The sequence below is a fragment of the Lacerta agilis genome, chromosome 1, assembly GCF_009819535.1.
Source record: "Lacerta agilis isolate rLacAgi1 chromosome 1, rLacAgi1.pri, whole genome shotgun sequence".
Lineage (NCBI taxonomy): Eukaryota > Metazoa > Chordata > Lepidosauria > Squamata > Lacertidae > Lacerta > Lacerta agilis.
The window spans coordinates 118,496,029-118,516,913 of record NC_046312.1 but is presented as its reverse complement, the minus strand read 5'-3'; the positions used below and the strand labels follow the sequence as shown (position 1 = coordinate 118,516,913).

Genomic DNA, 20,885 nt, shown 5'->3' with positions numbered 1-20,885 from the left:
GTACTTAAAGCTAAAGCTGTCTGAAGCCACTGTGACATTTCCTCTCCCACAACAGCCTTTAACTGTCTGTGAGATGTTCAACTCTATTGTTTTAACTGTTCGATCTACCATAATTCTGCAACCCACAAGCCTATAACCCTTGCCTCAGTTACAGTGGTACCTCAGGTTAAGAACTTAATTCGTTCTGGAGGTCCGTTCTTAACCTGAAACCGTTCTTAACCTGAGGTACCACTTTAGCTAATGGGGCCTCCCGCTGCTGCCGCGCCGCCACTGGGCGATTTCTGTTCTCATCCTGAAGCAAAGTTCTTAACCCGAGGTACTATTTCTTGGTTAGCATAGTCTGTAACCTGAAGCGTCTGAAACCCAAGGTACCACTGTACATGCTAATTCCAGTGGAACCTGTATCTGCTTGGATAGTAACAGAATTACAGCTACCAGAAGAAAGATGGATTAAAAAGAATGGCTGATTTTATTTATTTTTAGTACAGTGGTACCTCGATTTAGGAAGTTAATCCGTTCCGAAGGGGCGCTCGTAAGTCGAAATCTTCGCAAGTCGAAGCCGCCATCTCGGAACGGGGAAAAAAATCGTACATCGAAAAAAATCGCATTAAAATCTTCATAAATTGAGGTATCGTGCCGCCACTTTCACTTCAGAAGTCGAAAATTTCGGAAGCGGCAGCCATTTTTTCGCTTCCTGGGGTCATTCGGAAGTCGAAAAATGCAGAAGTCTAGTCACTCTTAAGTCGAGGTACCACTGTATTTCTTTTATTCAGGCCTTGAATCCTTAAGGTCTATAGGTCAGCGGTGGAGCACTTATTCATTTATATGATTTAACAACATGCACATGCTTCTCGGTGGCAATAAACCACCTGAATGGTTTACAACAAATTACGGTAAAAATAAAACATTTAAAATGATCAAGAAAGGCATAGGCTTTCCGTGAGGAAGATCTGAGGTTCAGTCCTCAGCATTTCAAGATAAAGGTGGGGGAAACAGCCCAATGTGAAGCCCTGGAGAGCTGCTCCCAGTCTGTGCAGACAATTCTGAGGTAAATGAACCACTGGTCTAACACAATATTAAGCTAGCTTCCTATGTTCCTATCCTGAAGTGTCATAATACTTGGACTGCACACAGTACATGATTTAAGCAATGCCGTAGCGTCTCCCTCTCTTGATTCATGCCACCAGCTGGCTGCTAAGTTTGACTTATTACTACGTACATTGCTCGGGCCATACTCCCACTGCATTCTTCTTTGCCACGATCACTGCATGGATCTACCACGTCTTTAAAAAGTAGCTGTTCAATGGCTCCGTTGGACCCCCCCCCCCCAAGATCAGCAGGATTCTCCAGCAGTTGCTTAGGACCGTGTTCCTTGACAACAGCCACCTTCAGATCCCTAAGTAAGGTAAACAAAACTGGGCCGCAGAAATCAGCTGAACTGAGTGACAATTTCCAAACGGTGCCAGCAAAACGTGGGTGGTTGCGTTATTACGGAACAGTCCTCGTATACCAACAATGGAAATGATATATGATCATTATGCAAAATTATAAGAGCACAGCAGCTGAGTCAAAGAGCTGTCAGCAAGCAATTATGCTCCCAAAGCCGGAAATGGAGGCAGGGAGGAGCGCAAGAATCCTAACCTGTCCTTCTGGAAAAGAAGCTACATCTTTAGCAGTGCATGGACAAACTGATCTCGATCTCTCTCTCTTTCCCTCTCTCTCTGTGGAGGGAAGTATTTTTGCTTGAGCAGTACAGTCATTTTAAATGTGGTTCACCTTTTATCATCGGTTGAGAAAAAAGAACAGTTACATTCAAGCAACTATTGTTGTTGTGGTTGTTGTTCAGTCGTGTCCGACTCTTCGTGACCCCATGGACCAAAGCACGCCAGGCACGCCTATCCTTCACTGCCTCTTGCAGTTTGGCCAAACTCATGTTAGTAGCTTCAAGAACACTGTCCAACCATCTCATCCTCTGTCGTCCCCTTCTCCTTGTGCCCTCCATCTTTCCCAACATCAGGGTCTTTTCCAGGGAGTCTTCCCTTCTCATGAGGTGGCCAAAGTACTGGAGCCTCAACTTCAGGAAAGCCCTTCCAGTGAGCACTCAGCGCTGATTTCTTTAAGAATAGATAGGTTTGATCTTCTTGCAGTCCATGGGACAATCAAGAGTCTCCTCCAGCACCATAATTCAAAAGCATTAATTCTTCGGCGATCAGCCTTCTTTATGGTCCAGCTCTCCGAGCAACTATACTATGGACAAAATCACAAAGCAACACAAATAGGGCTGCCGTTCCGTATGTCCCAGACACATCTGGGAATCGGGCTGTGCAAATGGTGTCCGGACGGATTTTTGCTGAATCGGCAACATGTCTGGGAAAACCCGGACGTATAGCAAGTAGGGTGTGTGTGTGTGTGTGTGTTTTCAAATGCTTTAAAAATGCAAAAAGAAGCCCCAAAACTTAAAATGGACTGGAAGCAAGTGCAAATGCTGGAACATTTCCAGGCAGCTTACAAATGGATCAAAATACAAATGGATATAAGTGCCTCTGAAAATATCCTGGTAGCCAACCCAAAGTGACATCACTTCTGCATCAATGCAGTGATGACAGTAATGTGCTTTGTTTCTGCCCCACCCCTCCACTCCTGGAGACTTACGCTTGGGTACCAGGTTACCTAAAGAACCACTTTCTTCCATATGCCTTTCCCAGGCAATGAGATCTTCTTTTGAGACCCTTCTCCAGCTTCCACATCACCTGCTGAAGTGAGGCAGACATCTAATAGGAAGAGGATGTTTTTGGTGGTGGCACCCCACTTGTGAAATGTCCCGACAAGTTTACCTGCTGCGTACGCTATCTTTTAGGCACCATGTGCGAGACTTTCTTGTTCTCCAAGACCTTTTAATTACAAACTTTTGGGTGCCTAAGGGGCTTTTACACAAAGTTCCTACTGGCTGGATTAAACTGTTTCACAGTTGCTATGTTTCATACTGACTTCAAATTGTTTTGTTTTTCACTGGGCTTTTTGTGATTTGTTTTGGTTTTTGTGTTTGCGAATCGTATTTCGGTGTTTATGCAAATCTCACATACGGTTGGGTGGCCTGCATATAAAGAAGTAAATAAATAACTGAAGGAGCGCTGGAGTTAAGATAATATTAAATAAATAATATTCTTACATTTTCTTGGAAGAGGGAGCCCAAAGCCCAGAAGAGTCCAGGCAGGTGCTATTTAATTTATAGTCCAAATGGCAAATTAGGCACCAATAATATATGATTTGATAATTTCAAAGGGAATAATAATAATAATAATAATAATAATAATAATAATAATAATCTAAGGAATCCTTGATTTGTCAGACAGGCAACTTTCTAGAACTGTCCATCATATTAAAGAAAATAAAAATAAGTCAGGGATCTATAGGCATTCGTAACATCAGTAGCTAATTATTGACTATTAACTATTCTTAACATCAGATGCAAACTACTTCATGTCTCAGTGCAATATATTAAGATCTAAAGTATGCCATAATTGTTGTTTTTTCCAAATCTGCTCAGTTATACATGTGGATAGTTCCAAATGTGTTACAACTTGGTCTTTAAATAGTCATATTGCTTTTTACTAAACGGGAAGAGACTTGAGACCAGTAGTGTTATCAGACATTTAACATTTACAGAGAGTTCCCTCCATCAAAAAAAAAAAAAAGGCATCTCAGAAAAATCACTGCAACATCTGCTGTGAGGCTCGGAAAACATCTGCAACTGATAATCCGCAGCCTTATAAACAGTTGTGATTAACACTTCAGATGTCAAAGCCTAAGCGAGCAGATGCAACTCTCGTCGTTAACAACGGAAGCCCTTTTGGATCTCTGGAAGCACCAAAGAAACCACAAAACTTTCTTCGCTCCCGTAACTTGAAAAAAGCAAGCAAAATGCCAGCTCACGCTTCTCTGCCCCTTTAAATACCCTGCCAGAGACTTTCCTTCAGAAGCCCTGCCAGACAGCTACTGCCCGGATTTCCAACTTCCTTTGAAGATTATATGTTGTGTATGTTCACTATATATTCAGTGAACTGGGACGAACAACTTTATCGTGGAGCTTATACTGCGCACAGCCTGGCCTTTTAGATCGGGGTTGTATTTCACCTTAGATGCCCTCCTAATCTAACCATGCAATTGTTCCATCTTATGCCTCTGATTTGGGAGTAACGGCATCAAACTGAATGCACCCGTTTCGCTGAATGAAATCTGTATCATTCCAGGGTGGGGTGGGGGTGGAATCCTTAGAACCATGCAAATTTATATTCAAATTAGTTCTGAAGCTGCTTGCTGTAACAAAGAGAAAGGATGCGTCTTGTGTTGTTTGTCTCCAATACACACACCTCTTGGAAGAGAAGCTACAGATCATTACGCCCAGCTATCTTTGCTTCTGCAGGTGAAAGGGCAGAATGTTAATTGATTTTTACAAGTCATTCCAGAACATTGAGCAGATATTGTAGACGCCAAACAACATACCTAGTAATTAATAAAAGCTGATGGCTACAGCACATTCTCTTACATGAATTAATTTGACTATTGCTGCCTTCTGGCTAATTCCACCTGTCAACCAGCGTTCGCAGCTCCCTCTGCTACAGACAAGTTGCTATATGGACACAGTGGCTATTGGTATGCTGGGCGATCAAGCAGCTTAAAAAGGAAATGCAACCTACAGATCTTTATTGCTTGAGGAATACATATTACTTAAGTTAATGCCATGCAATCCAAAGTCTTCTTATCTGGCATGCCCATTGCAGGGAATTCGCTCATTCTCCCACGTATAACTTGCAATATTTCGCTATGAGAAAATAAAATAAAAATGAATGAAGCATTCACTTGCAGTTCAGTTTCAGGAAATCTGTTGTACAAGCGTACCTGTGACACAATGGGTGTAAAGGAAGACCCGTTTGCTCACAAGCAAATCACAGAATCTATACACTATAAGGTGTCACAATTTTGTGATTTCTCTCTCTCTCTCCCGCCCTCCCCATTTTTAATGTTTAGTTCGAAGAAAATCTGAGAAACAACCCACCCCAATCTTTCTGCAGCTGCCTCTCAGCCTCTCTTAACTGAGTGAAGATAAAAAACCTTCTGGAGACATATTAGCTGAAAAACAAGATTTTGGCTTCTCATCATCAGGAAAGATTCTGAGAATCTATGCTTTCACAATACGTACCTACACCAGGATATGAGTAAGTGGTAAACTGACATTACTGGAGAGCTAAGGCGGGGTGGCATGGGGTTTGGGACAATTGTGTTGTAACCCCAAACCCCGAAACTTACAAAAACATTTAACTATGTTAAATCTGAAGATGTTCTGTAATGATACCTGAAAGTATAGCCTGGAAAGTACACAAAATGGGTTTATGAAATTCAGACTTACCAGCTAAGGAAAGTAAAATCCCTGGACTTTCCTGCCCGCTAAGCTATGGGAGTCATTGCACTCACAGCCCTCTGGATTATATAGGCTTAAATTTCCATTTAAGCCTATACAATCCAGAAGGCTCCTTTAGTTATTGGGGGGGGGAATGAAAAAACTAAATCCCAGGATTCCTTTTCTAGCAACATTGCCTTATCATCTCAAACGATTGTACTGCACTTCGAAACATGAACCATTCTGAGGAGAGTTGTTCTGTTGTTTGCCAGTTCTCCAGTAACACACACCTTCCTAAGCCTTTTAAGGTCAGGGCAGAGGTTTGCTAGAAATGTGTGCAAATATAGCACTGTTTGGATTTTCTTATACCACTCAAGGAAGGACAGAAGTAGGGGAAGGTGAAGGGCATTCTACCTGTGAGAGAAGGAAGCATTTCATTTGTTTTCCCGAAGAGCTGTTTTCTGCAGGCCAGTACCTCCACAATTCTCAAGTGCACAATGAGCCTTGGTTACAATCTAACCATTTTAAATATTTTTGTTAATTCAATTAGACAGCTTGCAAGTTCATTTCTGTTTTAGGCACCAGCGTAGTGTAGATTGGTGAATTATTTTTTTGGGGGGGTGCTCTTAGTAAATTCAAAGTAATGCACATTGACCTGAAGGGTTTTGATTCATCTTCCGGAAAGGGCAAAGCTCTCCGAGAGACTACGAAACAGTAGTTCCTGCCACTCTTTCAAAATGTGTGAAGAAATGGCATTATGTGATCATGTCAACATTATATATTGGCCTCTTATGTATAGAAGATAGTCATCTCTCAACAAGTGGGCGCCAGCCATCTCCCCCCCCCCCCCCACGGCCTCTGGAAACACAGTGCCAATTCTGGATCCATTGTGAAATTAAACGTCTGGAGCTTCCTAGACTCTTCCTAGACTTTAAAGGAAATTAAAGATTTTTTTTTAATTCCTTTTTTGTCTTTCAGGACGACTTCTGTATCACCAGCTGCCACCTCCACTCCCAACAGAACCAAGCTTCTAAGCGGAGAGGGTGCAATGCTAGTCTTTATTTTTGAATTTTGCTATGCTGGGCTTCAGGTGAGCGGGAGATTGTTCTCACAGCAGAGACAACTATGAAGAGCACACATGGAACACCCATCAACAGCAACATGAAGAGGGAGAAAGCTCTGCGGTTACTCCTAGTCTCAGATCTCTCTCCCTCGCAGTGAGGACTTGCAAAGCCATAGGTACCACCCAGGCTGGTAGGTCCTAGAAACTTTTGTTTTGGTGGAATGCGTTCCTTTGTAATGATCACGGGAATAAAAGCGAAACAGTGGCTACCATGCTCCCAAACTGCAACACATGAAAATGGCCTTCAGCATGGGAGATTCTTGCGAGGAATAGGCTCAAACCTTTTAATGTTTCTGAAATTAAATGCTTGTTTGACAATGGTGGATTCATGCTTTCAGATATATCATAGAAAAAAGTACTTCATTTTAATAAACATTGTTTAAGAAAACTACTCAGTGAAAATGCAGGCTTAGAAAGACACTAGAAACGGTTTACATCTTGGAGATGGTTCGCTGCTAAACGTGAGTGAAGGTTCCTAAGCGAAGGTTCATCCTTTTTAGGTGCTGACCATCTTGTGTGTTTTCTTTTCTTTTACAGATCCTCTGTAGTGCTTGTAAGAGTGCTATACAAAAGAAAAATGTTTGCAGGGAAAATACGAAATATCTGTCTTCAACACTATTCCATAAAGTTAGTTAATGGATGAAAAAAGAAAAACCAAAACAAATAAAAATACATTTGAAATAAATGCATATTACACATTATACATGTAGTGAGCCTTAAAAAGATTATTACTTAATGTGCACAGTCCTGATATTATCTACAGACATGGCACTGTGAAGAAAGCTCTGTTTCTTAAAGCAGCTACTTCTTACAGGTTTGTACGAGTGATGCAGTTTTCTGCCAGTCAGATCACAATGTCCCTTTGACTTTGGTACATTCAGTGCAAAAAATAGTTTCGGGAATATCTTACCCTTATAAAAATAAAAGGCATATATATATATTTATATTTATATTTATATATGTATGTATCCCTTGAGAGTGCTTATAGAATCAAACACAAGAACAATATCTATTTAAGCATGGAAAAGTGAAAAGAACTAAAAAAAAAAAAAGGTATTTTGTCCTCTATTTTCTTATTTACAATTTAAGGAAATCAATATCATGATTTTACAAAAATAAACAAAAGTTACTGTGTAAGAGGTTTTTTTTTTTCCTGATATGCTGTGGTAAAGTCTAGTAGTTGTTGTTTTTTTTTTTTTTAAAAAAGGAACACTTTTCATGCAGTATAAAGCATTAAATCAATCATTTTTCTCTTACAGTAGCTCATCTTCTGCCAAAGACACTATTTGCATATACATTTGTACAACCTACCTAACTGCAAGTCATTCTTGCTGCCCACTTCCTTCATATTAAGCCCCAGAAAATTTGATCTTTACGGTGCACACCATGCAGGCACTCGAAGTCTTAGGTAAAGCAGGTATAGGATATTTTAGTACTGTATTGTATATGACATAAAGTAGTGTACCATTGGGAATTAGCTTCTATCATATTAAAAACCACGCACACCAGCATTTTTCACTTGACTTCCTACTAAAAGAAAAAAACTTTGTATGCCATCTTGAACTCTGTTCAAATACTTGGGTGTAATCCGTTTTTGAGATAGGGAAGATTTATGCTGTAGCCCTGATGCTGCTCAACAACTTGTTGTCGTGCCTCTTTATTCTTAAATTATACTAAACATTAAAGTTTGGTGGTCAAAAGAAAAGAAAGAAAGAGGTCAATTAGAGAACTGTAGGCGTCCCCCTACAGACTACATCCCTTGCTATGTACTTGTGTGAATGTTTCAGAGCTTGTAAGGGCTCCCCAATCTAGCCTTGCTCACTCACGAAATTCCATCACACAAAAACTGTATTGCAAAACAAGTTTTCCTCCAGGAAATGCAATACGGGCATTCGTGTATTCTTTGAGGAACAGTCCACGAAAGGTCCAAGATGCTGGGCACTAAGGTTTGTGTTTTACTCGAGTCCAAATGTGCTTGTTTCTTCAACGGCCGTCAACAGCTTCTCATACAGCATGGAAAACGATGGGTATGGTGGGAGATCAAGACGATTGAAACACGTGTGAGCTCTGGGGGAAAACAAGAGGCAGGGGGAAGTGAGTGGAATTCAGAAATTTACACACACACACACAAAATGGCAGAAAAACTGATAATAGGAACTTTCCTCGTCATACCCTGATTTAGTACTTGGTTGTGTGAACTGTTCACACAAACAGAGCAGGGATGTGGGGGTGCAGGAGCCCAGAATTACTCAAGAATTACCCAACCTCCAGATGTGGTTGGACTCTAGCTCCTATCAGCCCCAGTTAGCAGAGCTTATAGCAGATGGAGCCTGACATATGCTCTCCACCTCTTCCATAGCTAAAGGAGCCTTTCTGTATCCATATTTTTCCCCATTCAGCAGAGTTCCTACATCACTGAAGCATTCCAACAGGCAATAAAACCCAGCAGCAAAGTTCAGAGGAATCACACAAGGCACTGGTCACGATATATTAGAAGCCAACTACACGCGATGTGGTCCAGCCATAGTTCCTGGCCGTGTGTCTGCTCCATCCTCACCTTCAAGAGCAGTGGGAGAGCCTAACAAAAGTGGCATGGAGAGAGCCGAATTACACGTATGCGCACTCCCCCTCTATCCTCCTTATGCGGGGCAACGCATCCCATTTCCCCGCTTGAGGTGAAACGGGAATGCCGCCCCGCCCCGCCTCCTCCACCAAGGGGCAGAGAAGTGACACCAGCGTCAGGGCTGATTTTGCGGGTGAGGCCTCCCACAATTTTGGCAACACCTTGCCACAAATCTGTGTCAGTAACACTTCTTCATCAGCAGCAGAGGCAGCCACAGGAGCACTGCCTCAAGGCCTTCCAGTGGCCTCAATTCGCCTCATGGCTATGCCGGCCCTATCCTCTGCACTCTTATCAATGCAGACATCATCTGCTGGTCCAGCTCTAATATTGGAAGTGGGGGGCAAGGGAGTGCTAAAAAAGGATGCAGTGCAAGGAAGGGAAAGGGCTCGGTTTCTCTCACCAATACAGCTCTTCTATAAAAGCAGATGTCTTAGATGTGAACGGTACAGACACGTGAACAGCAATGGCTGCCCTCACCACGTCAATGTGTGACCCTACTTCACCCCAGAAACCTACGAGGATGAGTATAATCCTGATACGCTTCAGCAGGTCAGATCATAAGAAAATATTTGCTGCCTGAGAGACCTGGGACCACAAGAGCACAAAAGGCCATATTTTAAACAGTAATAGCGAAGAGCCAGTTGACACCCAATGCCACTTCCTGTCTCTTAATAATGGGCAGCCTAAGCCAGCATTCTGCTGTGTTTGCAATGGAAAGCCTTTGAAGCAGGTACAGCCCAGGGCTGAAGGAGCCAGGGAGCTTATAAAAACAAATCACTTTTCATTCAGCTCAGAACTGAGGTTGAGACGGTCACTTGGTTTAGAGGGGGGATCAAGGTGCCGTTCCTTGAAAGTTTTGCTGTGTGTGTGTGTGAGTTGTTATCTCACGCTTTGTTTAAACAAACTCTCACACGCTTACAAATACCTCTAAATCACGCTGAGGTTGTGGCCCAGTGTCAGCAAAGCAGGAGCGCTCGGCATTAAAAAGACCTGATTTGTCTCCAGGAAACCCCCCCCCCCCAACACACAAGGGGGTTGCTAGAATTATTTGTTTTGTAGCGTACACTGTGCGAAGGTCAAGTTCTTTCACCGCGGCCGTTCTCGCTGAAACTGTGACGTAGACAGGTACCTGCTATTTCTACTCCCACCAGTGGAGAGCTCAGACTGAGAGATAATGGTTTGCTTAAGGTTGCCTGCTGCTATAGTACTACCAAGGATATTCATGGCATTGCTGGGTTACCAGAGGTGAGCTTGCTACCTCTTCCCACACATTCTTTCACTGTGCAGAATAGAAAGCTCCATTAGCCAAGGATAGGATCTCCTGGCAGCGCCAACCTTTTTGGGTCTTTTGACTGGCGATGCAGGAAAACAGCATTTATTTATTTTTTATTCAGCAAATATTATGCACCACTTACTAAAATAGAAGACCTATAAGTGGTCTACAGAATGTGGCCTCTCTACACCAGCAGTGTATATAAGAAGCCAGAAAAACCACAACAGATAGTTCTCATCCAAATATCCTGAAATCTTTATATTTGCTCTAAAAGCAGTACATTCCCCCTTTTGATTTTGCCCATATTGGGTGAATTTTATGGAAAGAGGTACCCTAGGTGCTTGGATACGTCAGCATTTAGAATCGCTTTCAGAATTACAAAATCATTACAGTGGTGCCCCGCTAGACGAATGCCTCACTAGACAAAAAACTCGCTAGACGAAGGCATTCGTCTAGCGGAAGGCTGCCCCGCAAGACGAAATTGTCTATGGGGCTGCCTCGCAAGATGAATATTTTTTTTTCGTCTAGCGAAAACCGCGGTTTGCATTGCCGCTTCGCTAGACGAAAAAACCACTAGACGAAAATACTCGCAGAACGAATTATTTTCGTCTAGCGGGGCACCACTGTACAAAATTATACAAAGTTTTGGTCTTGGTTGGGCAGAGTATCAAACAGTGTAATTAATATACTGCCAAAAATCTTTGGTGTGTTTTTTTATTGTTTCTGATAACATACCCTTGATAGTAGATGCTTTAACTCTTAAATGATCACCAAATATCATTTTGACTTTTTTTAAAAAACAAAAACAAATAAACATTCAAGAGTTTCAGCTAGAGTGCTTTACTAAAAAAAAAAATCCAAGAGGGGATTGGAATGACAAATATCACTCAATACTGTTATTATGCATCCAATCTCTCCTCTGTCTTGTTGGCTTGTACTCTATTTTAACCATAGTGGCTGTGATGACCCACATAGTTTTGTTTACAAGCTTCTGTGACATCATCATGTCAGGTGTAGAACCTTGGCTGCTGGAGGTTGCCACAACTAATAAGAGTAAATTGGAATGTGGGTGAATAAGTAAAAGAACAAAAGAGAGAAAAGGAGGAGGGAGCAGAGAAGAATTGCATCAAAGCAAAGCAGAGGTGCTTGCACTGGGTTCGGAAAATTGCTGAAGATGCGGGCACATTCTGAGAATAAAAGAACAAAAACTAGTTTCAGTTTAGCTCTAAGCAGAACTGAGGCGCAGAGCTTATCTTGAGGCAGCTCCCGTTCAATCTGTCCATTGGCTTCTAAAGAAGTCTAAAAGTTGGTGATAGAAATAACTCGGCTTATCAGTTAAGACAGCATGGTTTTCCCCATAGAAACCTGAATTATTAAATACCAAGTGGATTTATGTTTTAGGAAACTCAAGTGCTACTTTACCTGGGCAAAGCAGTGATCTTCCCCCATTTTTCTACACAGAATCTTCTCGGTCCATTGCTCCCCCTCAGAGAAGCAAAACCTTCATAAGGTATACTAGATGTGCCTGTAACAAACTGAAACCCAAAGCAATACACCATAAATGAGTATTGTGGAAAATAAGAAAAAAAGTTTGATCTGGTGTACGTTTGGGGCTGCCTGTCCTATCTTTGATAGGTAATTGCAAATGTGAAGCGGAATTTGTTTTTGTTTTTCTGTGAGTTGCAACTCACAGTGGTATGTGAAGGAGAAAAAGCAAATTCCACTTCAGATTTGCAATTACCTATTGATACATATTCAAAGATAGGACAACAGCCAGTAAGATGACGAACTCAGTGGGACATACATTCTATAAACATGCATAGCATTCAGCTGTTCACTTCTTGGAGCCAGCATTTGTAAGAAGGGAGGAGGAATCAGCATAGGGCGCATTTTGACTATACAAGAAGCACTCAGGGCTTCAGATGGACCTGTAATTAGTTCCAGGGGGCTTTTGACTTGGGTTTATCGAGTAGTTTCCTCCATGCCACAAGGAAAATGTAAAAGATTTCTGAACAGCAACCGTTATGGCAAAGAGGAGGGAAATCTCCTGCAGGCATATCCAAAACCTTTGATGAAGGAAAACAGCTGATTCCATGAGCCTGCCTAGCCAAGGTAAGGTACTGCTTTTGTAGGGTGCATACATTATCATCTTGGCAACGGATCAGGAAGGGAAGTTTTGATTGACTGATTTTATTTCATTGAGCGAAAAGTCCAAACCCCATGATCCGAACTCAGCATTAATTTACTTGCTTGTGTTTTCTTGTTTGTTCATCGTGCGGATGCAGAGACAGCTCGTTTAGAGTATTATTGGGCTCAGCTTTGATCTTCTGCATAAAACTACAGTTCCAATGAAATTTTAGGCTATCAATTTTATCACATGATAGCATAGCGGCCGTCCCACGTATGTTCCAGTGTTACCTCTACAGCAAGGCTGCCCATACAAAACTGCTTTGCCACAATCAGCTTCCATTTTGCACCATGTAAAGCACAGACTATGCAGCTGATCATGTGATTACAGTCATACCTCGAGTTGCGTACGCTCCGTGTTGCGTATGTTCAACTTACGGACCTCCGCGACCTGGAAGTCCTCCCCGGAGTGCGCGGGACGCGCAGGTGCACAAAAGCATTCTGCGCACTTCGTGCATGTGCAGAAGTGCAAAATCCGGTTTTTTTGGGGGGGCATTCGTGTTAAGCACGCCTGTGTTACGTAGCGCGATCTGGAATGGATTGTGTGCGTAACACGGGGTACCACTGTATTTCCCATGTCCATGTCAGTAGTTACAATGGAGGTTTGGCCTGATCCAAGCAACCCACATGTCTGTTGACCTTCTGCATTACCAGGGTAACATGGGAAGTGACTACAGGAAGCCAGCTCGCCATGTCACTAAGGTAACTTGCAAATTTAAGCACAAACAAGAAGAGGAGATTGAGAAGCCTAGTTCACTGTTGGTAGAAAATGTATGTTAAACAGCCATAGTAGTAGTTGAAAAAGCCTTATTTTTCCCTTATGTTGCTCCAGTATGCATTATTCCAGGAGCTACGATGAGTTTCCTCATTCCTTCCCTTTTCTGTGTTGGGGAATTCTGCTTGATGTTCTCCTTGCAGACATTTCTCTGTTTACATTTAGTCATTCCTTAATCACTTTTCAAAAACCCACAGCTAAGCAGAACACCCAGATGTTTTCTACTAGCAGCAACTCCAGTGAGCAGCATTTGAGGGAGTGAGACTGACCAAAGCTTCTATCCAAGTCACAGAGATCACTACACTCCTAAAAGATGTTAAGTGCAGGAAATGCCACTGTGAATGCATCACTAATTTGCTCCTTCTGCTGGAACCTGATTATCAAAATTCTAAACCGGAAAACAAAACACCCTAGAACTATAATTTCATTTATTAACGGGGGGGGGGGGGAATCTAGAGGCAGGTGAGTGAGCTATTAAGCCATGAAAGAGTTGTGTTTTTTTTGTTACACTTTCGTCAACCTAGATTGGACAGTTTGACATTACAATTGATCTCTTACCTGTAATAGCCTGAGTCTCTGTTCATTGTTGAATCTTTCTACAGCAGCCCAGAACCATCGAATTACGATATGATTGTCATGATATCCTGTTTGATGAGAGTGAAGAGCAAAGCATTCGGGGATATTTTACCAGAGAAGAAAAAAAGAAATGTGACATACCAAACATTAACAGGGTTCTAAGTTTAGGGACACAGGTGGTGCTGTGGGTTAAACCACAGAGCCTAAGGCTTGCCGATCAGAAGGTTGGCGGTTCGAATCCCTGCGATGGGGTGAGCTCCTGTTGCTCGGTCCCAGCTCCTGCCCACCTAGCAGTTCGAAAGCGCACCACTGCAAGTAGATAAATAGGTACCGCTGTGGCGGGAAGGTAAATGGCATTTCTGTGCGCTGCTCTGGTTCACCAGAAGCGGTTTAGTCATGCTGGCCACATGACCTGGAAGCTGTACACCGGCTCCCTTGGCCAGTAAAGCGAGACGAGTGCCGCAACCCCAGAGTCGGACACGACTGGACCTAATGGTCAGGGGTCCCTTTACCTTTAAGTTTAGGCATCTGAAATCAGCCTACATAGAAAAGATGCCCGCTACTATCCTAATTCCAACCTCACCCCCATGGGAAAATTAATATTTTCAGGTATTATTAAGGTTGTTCAATCAATTGAGGAAAAGCCTACACAAAAAAGGTAAAGGAGCTCTGGACGGTTAAGTCCAGTCAAAGGCGACTATGGGGTTACAGCACTCATCTCACTTTCAGGCCAAGGGAGCTGGCATTTGTCCACAGACAGCTTTCTGGGTCATGTGGCCAGCAGGACTAAACCGCTTCTGGTGCAACGGGAAACCGTGATGGAAACCAAAGCGCACAGAAACGCCATTTACCTTCCCACCACAGTGGTACCTATTTATCTACTTGCGCTGGCTACACAAAGCACCAGATGATGACATAGTAATATTCACTTGGTTTAGGCATAATTATTGCATTCGTCTCAAAACTGATTATTTATCCAAATAAAAATGCACGTGATAATGTTACCAAGTCTGGAAATTCTGAATATACTTGGCAACAGCAAAAGTGAAAGGATTGGGCTCCTGCTTCTGAAGATTTTGCAGGGGACAAGCATCAGCTTTTACACCCGCTATAGGCACACACATTTTAAACTTGAGTATCTGAAAACATGAAACTTAGAACTTTAGTGGACGTATCTGTAATCCTAGAGTCTGCCTTCCACTTGTTGATGGATTCCCACTCCCATCAACGCTAGCAACTATGGAAAATGGTCTAGCAACATCTAGAGAGCCACAGGTTACCAATTCCTGGCCTTGAAAGGAGACGCTGGTGTAACAAACACAAGCATGGTAGATACACCAGGTGTGCAGAAGAGGAAAGTCTGGTTGTGAGACAGTACAGGCAAGAAACATTTATAGGTATTATGGTGCCAGGCTGAATAGGAGGCATAACAAAGGATTAAAGGTGGAGGAATGAAGCATATATTAGTTTTCGTCTTCGAAATTTCAAGGGGGTGGGTCTGCTCTAACGGCGAAGACATATTGGCATACATATGTTTTGCTCATATTCTGGATTCTAGTTGTGTGTGAAATGTGTGATGATGGGAAGAGCATGAGAAACAATAAATAAATGAAGATGGGGGAAATGGGGCAAAAAGGAAGAATAATGGTGCTGAGAAGCAGAAGAGAAGGAAATGAAAATGCTGTAAACAGCATGGGGCAACACAAATGAAGGTGAAAGCTTTCTGGGATTACGTACCAAAGCAAAATCATACCAGATCTGTTTTTTGAATGGACAGATATATCTGACAACCCATTTTTACAGGAAATGGTTCAAAGTTATTATTAAAGTGGCACAGAAGAGGCATTAATAGTAGATTGGAAAACGTTTTAAATGTATCTGATATATAATGGAGGAGCATTCCTAAGTACGGAAGCCAGTGTATAGTAGCACATTAAATCCACGCTGTACATATGAATGCATCAACATTTTTAATAACTTTATTTTCATTTGAGTTCTAAACCAATGTGTAAGTGTTCAGTTGTGCATGCTGACATCTCAGATGATTTCTATCAAGGAGCTGATCCCAATGGTCGTCCCCCCCCCCCGCAAGATACTTTAAATCATTTTCAAAAGTGCCAGGAATGAACTCCAAATGTCAAAACTCCAAATATATCTGCCACAGAAAAAAAATAAAAATCTGAAGATAGAGGCTTCTCATCTTTCACTGGAGAGCCCTAACCTCTCCCAACTCTTGACATCTGTAAGAAATTAACACTGAGCATACCTTTATATCTCCAGATTAACCTAGTTGGTCTCACCAGCTGCGCTGTTTTGAATTTTTACCTCTTTTATCAGATGAAATGCCCACCCCATTCCTAAAGCTAAGTGGGGGGAAATCCAAGCCCTCTGAAGTAAAGCTTAAAGTGTGAGCACCAGCTTTCTAAAATTACACTGCAACCGATGAAGGTCTGAAATTAAATTAGAATAGTTTATTGGACTCTTTAAAAAGAAGAAGAAGCAGAAGCAGCTTTACCTCTCCTGGTTTATACAGACTGTGACCACCCACCCAGACTAACTGTAATCTAACTATGTACATATATATATATATTAGTAGGTGTCACCTCCTCTGTATTCGGTGTTGTTTCTCCAGTCACTTAAGTCGATTTCTGCCGTGCCAGCAATAACCAGCTCCAATTCTCTTGCATCAAATACAGAGACCAGCCTCGCATCAACAACCTAGGAAAGAAAACAAACATAGCTAAATGATATGTGCTGTTGTTTCTTTTTATTTTCTGCCCATTACTGTACAGGAACACAGTAAGTTGCCTTAACAAATCAAGGCATTTGTCCATCAAAGCTCAGTACAGTGGTACAGTCGTACCTTGGGTTACGTACGTTCCGGGTTGCGTACTTTTCAGGTTATGAACTTCGCTAACCCGACGTGTGCACAATTTGCACATGCGCAGAGATTTTTTCGCAGTTTTTTCGGTCTGTGCATGCGCAGAACAAATTGTTCGGGTTACATCCTTTTCGGGTTACATACTGTAACCCGGAACGGATTAAGTACGTAACCCGGGGTACCACTGTACCTTGGTTCTCGAACTTAATCCATTCTGGGAGTCCTTTTGGCTCCTGGAACCATTCGGAAACTAAGGTGCGGCTTTCGATTGGCTGCAGGAGATTCCTACACTCAAGCGGAAGCCCCGTCAGAAGTTTGGCTTCCGAAAAACGTTGGCAAACCGGACCACTTACTTCTGGGTTTGCGGCGTTCCGGAGCCGATTTGTTTGGCAACGAAGCTGTTCAAGAACCAAGGTACGACTGCACTGCCTACTCTGACTGGCAGCAGTTTCCCAAGGTTTCAGACAGGAATCTTCCTGAGCTCTACCTGGAGATGCTAGCGGCTGAACCTGGCACCTTTCATACACAAAGCTCAGTGGTACAGCACATTTAAAAGCACATGCTAACTCCACTCTCCAAAGCTCATAATGTTATTATTTCGTGCAGAACATCCGGATGAAGCAGTTAAGTTTTTAAAGAAAAATATTTGGGATTTCCCCCATCCATCAGTATTTGCAAAGCAAAATTATAAAGCAAGGAATAATAAAAATAACTTCAGGATAAAGGAGATCGTAGTGCAACCTCAGCATCATTAGATGACCCAACAGAGTTTACTCCACTGCTATTTGATTCCCAGGAACCACTAATAAATTGGGAGTTTCCACATCCTGCAACAATAGGTTTGGTTTTTTTTTTTTGCGTTAGCACAGATTATGTGGATAGTGGGGGGTAGGCAGGGATGAGGAAGTAGCCAGCAAAATGGCGGGTCCTTGGTCTCTGAAAGGGTTACTGCTAGCACAAATTGCCACTGACTGCTAGAGATAGATGAAAGTCCTTGCTATGGTAATATCCAGAATCCTTATGAGTTCGTGCTTGGGAATAGGTCATTGGTCACCAACTTCATGAGGGAGTTGGTGACCAATGACCTATTCCCAAGCACGAACCCATAAGGATCCTGGACCAACCTAGCCTCAGAGCAGCTCAAAAGTCTACGTAATAACCCCAGTATTCTAAACATACATTGAAATGTTTTGTCCAGACTAAATGACTGGCTCCTGAACTCATGCATTAGTTGCTGACTGCTGACAGCACGAATAGTGATCATTACATTTTGCAGTTCCTTACAAAAGGTAGTCAGCAGCTTTAAGGATGAATTCTGCACATGCGGTAGTACCAATGACAATGCAATGCAATGCAATGCAATGCAATTTAGTCAGTTGCGGGAGATGCATTAATCATGGCTGGCGAATGATCCTGCTGAATGGTACAATGCTGGGGGGCACGTAAAACATTGAAAACATAATCAGAATGTTTTGGAGGTGTTTTTTTTACCTCATAAAAGCCACGCACTAGACTCTCTGTTTGCTGCACAACACCTCTCTCGATTCTCCATTTCACCATCCTCTCTATATATTCCTTCTTGTTCTTCTCTGTGACTGGGATGTTGGCACCCCCAGGCTTCAATTCTCGTTCCGTAATCTTAAAAGGCAAACAACCACCAAAACGTTAGGAAGAAGGATCTATATTGCAAGCTGAGCTTCTTATATTATCAAGCTGTACTTATTCCCCCAGTGGCAAATTCTTATTTGAAGTGGTGAAACCCAGGCAGCTTAAAAAAAAAATGGAGCCGAAAACTCCCTCTTGGGCCAGTGGTATCAAGTACAAAGCAGGAAATTCCCCCCCCCCCCCATAAAAACCCCGAAGAGATATATACAAACAAGCCTTCACATTCTAAAGAGAGAGATTATTGAGATGAAGCTTTCTAATATCAACACACACGCTGCAACAAGAAGTCACATGCAACACATGCAAAGAAGAATAACCAAGGTACTACTGTAAATCTGATTTTGGACAAATGAATCTGGCCAATTCTGGCCTCAGCTACATCTGTGCAGGGACTTTAGAGTCCAGATAACTTTGGTAAAAGGGGAATTGCTCATTTTCACAAAGGAATGACATCTCAAGATGCTCACAACACTATATATAGTATCAGAGGCAGCCTTTTAAAGCTGTGATGGACCAGTAATTGCTAATACAGAGTTTTGAGCATTAACAATAAACAGCTTTTTATTCAAGAGGGAAGGAAACCTGCAGAAACAACACACCAATGATATTACATCTCGACAAAGGAGATATATAGGAAGAGAATATAGAAATGAAACTAAAAAACAAGTTTTTCTATGTAGTTTTCGGAGGGAAAAAAATTGTGCACACCTGTCCAAAGACTTCTTCATTTACAGTGAATGTGAGATCTAGGATATCATGTATATCGTTGTCTTTCATCCACTGCAAACTCTGGTGGAACTCCTCATCAAGGTATTCCAAGTCACTCAGGTCACACAGTCTAACATAAACAAGAATAAATTAGAGGAGTGGAAATGATAGTATTGGCGGCAGAGGCAGCATGTGAAGAGAAGTTAAGACAGAAAATTCTTACAATACTAGAAAAGGCAAAGAGAGAACTCCAAAGAACCACCACTTAAGCTCAAAGGAGTCTAGAAGTAATTTATCTTAATAGTAAAAGCAGTTATTTAATTACTGATGTATATATTTTCCCAACGTACACACTGAAATAATAAAAGTCCTAAATAACTTATTCGTTTGAATCTTTTTATTAAACAAAATCATTTTTGTTTCATTTTGCACCAATGCTGATTTTAACCAAAATAACAAGTCTGCACACATTTACCTACCTACTCAAAGATATACAGTATTGGTCATCATTAGGAACTGGAGACCTCCATGATCGGAGAGATCATGCTGACATTAATGCCAACTTTGCATCTACCCGTAACTACAATTATTTCCCACAAATCAGAACAAAATCCATCTTTCCTCTTTCAGTTCCCCCCCATGCATCTACTGTAGTGAAACAAATGACCCAACCTACAACCAGAGACCATTTTATACAGTATAAATTAATTTATTGTTCGCATTCAATTTAATTATTTCTGGAAAAAGAAAGAAGAAATTCTGCTCTATTAATATGTAGCAAGGGTTAGACGGCTGCAGGGAGCAAAGTCTTTCATTTCTACCTTCCAATCGCACTGCCTGCTCAATATGGTACAGTGGAACCTCGGTTGTCGAATATAATCGGTTCTGGAAAACCATTTAACTTCAGAAACGTTCAACAACCAAGACACAATTGCCGGTTGGCAAATTCCTTTTAAAAAATGGAGAAATGCACCTCGGAAGTCGTTCTGGCTTCCGAGGCGCGTTTGAAAATGGAAGCATTCACTTCCAGGTTGTTGGAGTTCGTTTCCGAATTGTTCGGCTTCGACAACCGAGGTTCCACTATAAGTGTAAATTCATACCAACATTACGCACACAAAAATACAAGGTAAGAATTCATACAAGAAACAAAATATTTCAATAGTCCACTGCATACACCAAGGTTTTCTTCTTGATGATAAAGCATTCATATGATCTCATTAGCAATCAATATCATTATAGCAGGCCTTAACTGGGCTTATAATTAGACACCTATTTTGTGGACAAGAAATTGACAGAAGGTTCACCATGAAAAAAGACTCCTACTCACATTCTGAGGAGGGCTTTATAAAATGGTCGTGTGAAGAAGGCATCTAATAAATACTGGTGTATTAGAGCAAGACCCAGGATTCGACCACTAAACCTGAACCTGCATAAGAGAAATTAAGAGAGCAGATCGGGCTTATTTTTCTGTTCAGTGATGAGCCTTTACAGCACTATCCATTAAAAACCCTTAAATATGCTTGTTAAAAATAACATTCAGTCAGGAATTATTTGGCATCACATTTCAACGTGGTCCTTTAGAAATGAACACTTCATTAAGCTTCTTTATACAATGGTCGTCCTTCGAAAAAAATGAAGAAATGGCAAGAAATGCAGCCGCTGAGGATAGATGGCAC

At 41.8% G+C, this 20,885-nt stretch overlaps 1 protein-coding gene across 3 annotated transcripts in view; it reads right to left on the bottom strand.

Moving 5' to 3' along the window:
• Positions 1-6,778: 6,778 nt before the first annotated feature.
• The window catches only part of HECW2 (HECT, C2 and WW domain containing E3 ubiquitin protein ligase 2), a 183,355-nt gene continuing 169,248 nt past the window's right edge, over positions 6,779-20,885 (bottom strand). For 2 of the 3 annotated variants that reach the window (XM_033168893.1, XM_033168885.1), the window contains 7 exons: positions 20,537-20,635; positions 19,210-19,339; positions 18,328-18,474; positions 16,559-16,673; positions 13,938-14,023; positions 11,840-11,952; positions 6,779-8,588 (listed from right to left, as the gene is read on the bottom strand). In XM_033168893.1, coding sequence (XP_033024784.1) covers positions 8,477-8,588; positions 11,840-11,952; positions 13,938-14,023; positions 16,559-16,673; positions 18,328-18,474; positions 19,210-19,339; positions 20,537-20,635 — 802 coding nt within the window. In that variant the 3' untranslated portion in view covers positions 6,779-8,476. Of the gene's footprint in view, positions 8,589-11,839; positions 11,953-13,937; positions 14,024-16,558; positions 16,674-18,327; positions 18,475-19,209; positions 19,340-20,536; positions 20,636-20,885 lie in introns of those variants that run through there. The other variant, XM_033168901.1, reaches the window with a different exon arrangement.